This window comes from Littorina saxatilis, linkage group LG14 (assembly GCF_037325665.1).
Source record: "Littorina saxatilis isolate snail1 linkage group LG14, US_GU_Lsax_2.0, whole genome shotgun sequence".
Classification (NCBI taxonomy): Eukaryota; Metazoa; Mollusca; class Gastropoda; order Littorinimorpha; family Littorinidae; genus Littorina; species Littorina saxatilis.
The window spans coordinates 40,128,191-40,135,690 of NC_090258.1; the positions used below are offsets into that span (position 1 = coordinate 40,128,191).

Below are 7,500 nucleotides of genomic sequence, written 5' to 3' on the forward strand. Positions count from 1 at the left end.
TGTCGTCTGGGATGCCGTTTTCAGTATTCTCAGCGTTGAAGAATTTGTAAAGAGAAGTAGAGGTTACATGCCGAGTCTCAGTGATTATTAAAAATAATGGTCGAAGTTGGCGGATCATGAAAAATGCGAGCTTCAGCGAGCTTTTTCATGACCGCGAACTGAGACCATTATTTTTAATAATCACTGAGACGAGGTGTGTAACCTCTTTATTCCTCCTTTCTTCAGTTATTCAAAGAAAACAGGAGTTTTTGTGCGAAAGTTTGATCGAATCCGAATCACTCAACCAGTCAACCTGCGCAGGCGATCGATTAATGCGCGGTTGTATAGTTCCGTGCAAATCATTCCATTCTGTTAACACTTCTTGTCAGTTTCCCTGTTTTAGACTAAAATCAAGTACACAGATATGCTGTTATTCTGCTGTGGTGGTAAAGGCAGATATTGTGTGTTCTGTTTATGTTTTAGTATAGTTTAGGATAATGTTCTTTCGTCAAATGGGACTAGCAGACGAACTTTTGCACCCGTGTTCCAACGTTAATTACTGTATGAAGTTCAGTTTTCTGGGGAAAATAGTGTATGAAACCGCTTTATGTTGTTTAAATTGATGAGATGTGTGCATTTGGTTGCGTGTGATCTGTTTATAAAATGAAATATTGTTGAAAACTGACCGTCGGATTGCAATCAGTGTTGTCGAAGAAACTGCGTTAAAAGAAGGGGAACTACTCTTGTCGGCAAGAGTATGAGTTACTTGCCTTGGGAATTTGCTTGTGATGAACGATGTGTGCACGGCAGATCTAGATTCAGAAAACAACCTAACTCATGGATTTTATATGGAGATTCATGTGTTCAGGCCTGTAGTTGTTAATTTAAATGCGGTATGTGTGTATTGTTTGCTCCAGAGATGTATATTTCGTACGTATAGAGCGTTCGGAACTTTTCAGTCGCAAAAGTAGTACCAAAACAGAACAGCTTCTCAACCCATTGCACTATCGAGGATTCAGGCTGTTGCTGGCTCGTTATTTGTTTGGTTGCTGGGTCATTATCGAAAAATAACTAGCTCTACAAGTTTACAGAGGTAAAGAAGCAGAGGGGGGAATAAGAAACGATAACAGCAGGAGAAATAAAAGTCGTGTGTGCATTTTTTGGCTTTTGGAGGGACTATTTTGAGTTTGAATCCGTTCTTGCCATGCTCCTCAAGCGTGTAACATACAATCTTGCACACGTTTGCTTTAGTAGTGGCAAAGAAGGAAAGCGTGTGACATGAGTTCTTGTCCTTCGGTTTGCCATCGAACCTGTGAGAAGGAATATTATCTTCGGTAGTTAATGCACGAAACCCTCCAACAAGCGGACACTTAAAGCAAACAAAATACACCTTCGAGCACAACAACCCTAAAATCGTTTGACCCAACAATGATTCGGCAAAATAAAATATACTTTTTCTTCGCAAAGTCGACTTCGCCATATATATAATAATTTGAGGATGTATCCTGCGAACGCCAAGGAGAAGAAGAAGACTGTGGGAAATGATTGACGTGTGTTGTTGTATTGTGTTGTGTGCAGGACACGTCAATAAAAAAGAAGAAGACTGGGTAAAATGATTGACGTGGGTTGTTGTGTTGTGTTGTGTGCAGGCCACGTCAAAAAAAAGAAGAAGACTGGGTAAAATGATTGACGTGTGTTGTTGTGTTGTGTTGTGTGCAGGCCACGTCCACAAAAAAAGAAGAAGACTGGGTAAAATGATTGACGTTAGGTTGTTGTGTTGTGTTGTGTGCAGGCCACGTCAAAAAAAAACAAGTCGCGTAAGGCGAAAATACAATATTTAGTCAAGTAGCTGTCGAACTCACAGAATGAAACTGAACGCAACGCAACGCAGCAAGACCGTATACTCGTAGCATCGTCACTCCACCGCCCGTGGCAAAGGCAGTGCCCGTGGAATTGACAAGAAGAGCGGGGTATTCGTTGCGCTAAGAAGGATAGCACGCTTTTCTGTACCTCTCTTCGTTTTAACTTTGTGAGCGTGTTTTTAATCCAAACATATCATATCTATATATTTTTGGAATCAGGAACCGACAAGGAATAAGATGAAAGTGTTTTTAAATTGATTTCGAAAAAAAAATTTTGATAATAATTTTTATATATTTAATTTTCAGAGCTTGTTTTTAATCCGAATATAACATATTTATATGTTTTTGGAATCAGCAAATGATGGAGAATAAGATAAACGTAAATTTGGATCGTTTTATAAATTTTTATTTTTTTTTACAATTTTCAGATTTTTAATGACCAAAGTCATAAATTAATTTTTAAGCCACCAAGCTGAAATGCAATACCGAAGTCCGGGCTTCGTCGAAGATTACTTGACCAAAATTTCAACCAATTTGGTTGAAAAATGAGGGCGTGACAGTGCCGCCTCAACTTTCACGAAAAGCCGGATATGACGTCATCAAAGACATTTATCAAAAAAATGAAAAAAACGTTCGGGGATTTCATACCCAGGAACTCTCATGTCAAATTTCATAAAGATCGGTCCAGTAGTTTAGTCTGAATCGCTCTACACACACACACGCACACACACACACACGCACACACGCACGCACACACGCACATACACCACGACCCTCGTTTCGATTCCCCCTCGATGTTAAAATATTTAGTCAAAACTTGACTAAATATAAACAAGTCGCGTAAGGCGAAAATACAATATTTAGTCAAGTAGCTGTCGAACTCACAGAATGAAACTGAACGCAACGCAACGCAGCAAGACCGTGTACTCGTAGCATCGTCACTCCACCGCCCGTGGCAAAGGCAGTGCCCGTGGAATTGACAAGAAGAGCGGGGTATTCGTTGCGCTGAGAAGGATAGCACGCTTTTCTGTACCTCTCTTCGTTTTAACTTTCTGAGCGTGTTTTTAATCCAAACATATCATATCTATATATTTTTGGAATCAGGAACCGACAAGGAATAAGATGAAAGTGTTTTTAAATTGATTTCGAAAAAAAAATTGATAATAATTTTTATATATTTAATTTTCAGAGCTTGTTTTTAATCCGAAATATAACATATTTATATGTTTTTGGAATCAGCAAATGATGGAAAATAAGATATACGTAAATTTGGATCGTTTTATAAATTTTTATTTTTTTTACAATTTTCCGATTTTTAATGACCAAAGTCATTAATTAATTTTTAAGCCACCAAGCTGAAATGCAATACCGAAGTCCGGGCTTCGTCGAAGATTACTTGACCAAAATTTGAACCAATTTGGTTGAAAAATGAGGGCGTGACAGTGCCGCCTCAACTTTCACGAAAAGCCGGATATGACGTCATCAAAGACATTTATCAAAAAAATGAAAAAAAACGTTCGGGGATTTCATACCCAGGAACTCTCATGTCAAATTTCATAAAGATCGGTCCAGTAGTTTAGTCTGAATCGCTCTACACACACACACACACACACGCACACACGCACACACGCACATACACCACGACCCTCGTTTCGATTCCCCCTCGATGTTAAAATATTTAGTCAAAACTTGACTAAATATAAAAAGAAGAAGACTGGGTAAAATGATTGACGTGGGTTGTTGTGTTGTGTTGTGTGCAGGTCACGTCAAGGTGCTGTACGCGGGGCTGTTGTGTTGTGTTGTGTGCAGGTCACGTCAAGGTGCTGTACGCGGGGCTGTTGTGTTGTGTTGTGTGCAGGTCACGTCAAGGTGCTGTACGCGGGGCTGTTGTGTTGTGTTGTGTGCAGGTCATGTCAAGGTGCTGTACGCGGGGCTGTTGTGTTGTGTTGTGTGCAGGTCATGTCAAGGTGCTGTACGCGGGGCTGTTGTGTTGTGTTGTGTGCAGGTCACGTCAAGGTGCTGTACGCGGGGCTGTTGGGCAACGTGGCTCGCTTCCTGTACATCTCCTGGCTGGGGGACCCCTACTGGGTGCTGCCCTTTGAGTTCGTGCAAGGTGAAGAAACCACACACACACACTAACACTAACACACACACACACACACACATACACACACACACACAGACACAAACACACACTAACACACACACAAACACACACTAACACACACACACACAAAAACACACACACACACACACACACACACACACACATCTCCTGGCTGGAAGACCCCTTCTGGGTGCTGCCCTTAGAGTTCGTGCAAGGTGAGGCGACCATCATCATCAACCACAACTGCAAGACACAACAACAACAAGAAATACCAACAACAACAACTTTGTGAAGTCTCTCTTCGTGTGAACACGCGTACGAAAAAGATCCTAAGTTCACAGCGAAAGTTTCAGGGCTTGGAAAACACGAAGACACGCATGTATCATCTGTCGTCTCTGATTAACATGATCGTATCTCGATACTTTGACGAGACAAACCCAATGCTGGCGTCTCGAAGAAGACAGCCAAATCAAATTTTACGAGGGTTGTGACATAAGCAGTACAAACTTTTTTTTCATTTGCGCATCAGGACCCTTTGAAATTGGTCGCTGACCGATATATGTACGGGCACTGTGTTGTGTACGCTGCAACCTAAATCAGCTGACAGTCTTCAGTACATTGAGTCGTTGCACTGTCCTCTCGACAACAGTCACACCCGGCAGCTTGCTCATAATTATATGATATCAGAATCAACACTGACGCAGAACATCGATGACGTCATCAAAATACAAACTTTTATCAATATGAAGTCATTGGTTGCAAGTCTTTACGCACGGTACCGTCTATGTAGCATGTTGTGCTTCCATCAAGCATGGAAAAAGTGTAATGACGTAATGAAAATACAACCTCTCAATAATATGACGTCATTGATTGCAGGTCTGACGCACGCGGCCGTGTGGGCGGCATGCTGTGCTTACATCACGCACGCCATTCCTGGAGAGCTGAAGTCTTCAGCGCAGGGCATTCTGCAGGCTCTGCATCACGGCTTGGGGCGTGGGTGTGGGGCTGTCTTTGGTGGTGTCCTCGTCTACAACTACGGTAACTCATCAGTGTGCCTCGCACAATGTGTTTTTGTCATGGGTGGATATTTTGAAATGGCGCGTGTCGGTAAAGAAAGACTGAAGAGTGGAAAAGAGGAAGGGGGGTGTATTGGGGTGGGGTTGGGACGGGGAAAGGGGGCGGGGAGAACGCTGAATGCTGACTTGTGTATTGTACCACAGACGTATATACAAACCGCCGGGGTCGTGAGACTGAAATGCATTGTGTAAAAAAAAATATGAGTGAGTCTGACAGACGGACGGACAGACAGACAGAGGGAGGGAGAGCACACGAGTTAAGCAGCGATGAGAACAGATCACACACTGTTTCTTCATTAACCTTCTTGCTTGCCATTTTTCGTTTATTTTTTCGTTTGTTATATTTAGTCAAGTTTTGACTAAATATTTTAACATCGAGGGGGAATCGAAACGAGGGTCGTGGTGTATGTGCGTGTGTCTGTGTGTCTGTGTGTCTGTGTGTCTGTGTGTGTGTGTGTGTGTGTAGAGCGATTCAGACTAAACTACTGGACCGATCTTTATGAAATTTGACATGAGAGTTCCTGGGTATGAAATCCCCGAACGTTTTTTTCATTTTATTGATAAATGTCTTTGATGACGTCATATCCGGCTTTTCGTGAAAGTTGAGGCGGCACTGTCACGCCCTCATTTTTCAACCAAATTGGTTCAAATTTTGGTCAAGTAATCTTCGACGAAGCCCGGACTTCGGTATTGCATTTCAGCTTGGTGGCTTAAAAATTAATTAATGACTTTGGTCATTAAAAATCTGAAAATTGTAAAAAAAAATAAAAATTTATAAAACGATCCACATTTACATTTATCTCATTCTCCATCATTCGCTGATTCCAAAAACATATAAATATGTTATATTCGGATTAAAAACAAGCTCTGAAAATTAAATATATACAAATTATTATCAAAATTAAATTGTCCAAATCAATTTAAAACCACTTTCATCTTATTCCTTGTCGGTTCCTGATTCCAAAAACATATAGATATGATATGTTTGGATTAAAAACACGCTCAGAAAGTTAAAACAAAGAGAGGTACAGAAAAGCGTGCTATCCTTCTTAGCGCAACTACTACCCCGCTCTTCTTGTCAATTTCACTGCCTTTGCCATGAGCGGTGGACTGACGATGCTACGAGTATACGGTCTTGCTGAAAAATGGCATTGCGTTCAGTTTCATTCTGTGAGTTCGACAGCTACTTGACTAAATGTTGTATTTTCGCCTTAAGCGACTTGTTGTTCCTTCGGTTTATCAAGAAATCCAAAGCGGATAGACTCCCATAATGATTAACCGGCACGGTTGGCCTAGTGGTAAGGCGTCCGCCCCGTGATCGGGAGGTCGTGGGTTCGAACCCCGGCCGGGTCATACCTAAGACTTTAAAATTGGCAATCTAGTGGCTGCTCCGCCTGGCGTCTGGCATTATGGGGTTAGTGCTAGGAATAATGTGACTGGGTGAGACATGAAGCCTGTGCTGCGACTTCTGTCTTGTGTGTGGCGCACGTTAAATGTCAAAGCAGCACCGCCCTGATATGGCCCTTCGTGGTCGGCTGGGCGTTAAGCAAACAAACAAACAAACCCATAATGATTGCTCCAAATCAAGACTGAAAAACAAGAAAGATTACAAATAATAATTTGAACGAGTCTTCATTAATCAGCTTCTCGTTATCATGTGTTGGTTGCTACCATTTCTTTTTTATTGACGGTAATTGTAAATAACATAACCTGTCATTCTGACCCAAACAGGAAGCGTGATAACGTTCCGCATTTACGGCATCACGTGCATCCTGGTGCTCGCGGTGTATGCCGGGACCAACTACTTCCTGCAGGACAGAGGGCGCTTCACACACGGGTCCAAGATGCAGCACGAGCTGATGGAAGATGCCACCCACCTTGCCCCCCACGGCGTGCCCTCCGGCATCGGGAGGGACCTCTCCGCCTCCAAGCTTGCTGGGGAGGACTGGAACACTCAGCAGAAAGGTGTGTGCATCTTTGAAGACACGTAATAATAAATAATAATAATAATGCATAATATTTATAAAGCGCATGTATCCAGGGTGTAACCCTGCTCAAAGCGCTGTACAATCATTGGAAGAAAATACAACAACAATCACACACACACACATCAATGAATAACACATTGCACTATAAAACATGACTGTATCATAAACACATGCCGTCCTTCGCGTGAAGACGTTCTGGGTCCGGTGTGAAAGGATGAAGTATCTGGCTGTTTGGCCGAGTGGTAACGACTGGGTGGCCGAGTGGTAACGACTGGGTGGCCGAGTGGTAACGACTGGGTGGCCGAGTGGTAACGACTGGGTGGCCGAGTGGTAACGACTGTTTGGCCGAGTGGTAACGACTGGGTGGCCGAGCAGCGGACTTTGGTTCTTAGGAAAATGTGTCCCTGGACTTAGTGTCCTAGGAACAGAAGTCCCTGGACACTAATTCCTGGGGAAAAGGGTCCTACTTCCAAGGCTGGAAAGTCCGT

At 42.6% G+C, this 7,500-nt stretch overlaps 1 protein-coding gene across 1 annotated transcript in view; it reads left to right on the forward strand.

Annotated features, from left to right (window-relative positions):
* The window catches only part of LOC138947757 (major facilitator superfamily domain-containing protein 6-like), a gene marked incomplete in the record, with an annotated part of 72,434 nt that overhangs the window by 61,067 nt on the left and 3,867 nt on the right, over positions 1-7,500 (forward strand). Inside the window, 3 exon segments of the mRNA XM_070319316.1 lie at positions 3,847-3,954; positions 4,825-4,986; positions 6,756-6,989. Of these exon segments, the coding sequence (XP_070175417.1) occupies positions 3,847-3,954; positions 4,825-4,986; positions 6,756-6,989 (504 nt within the window).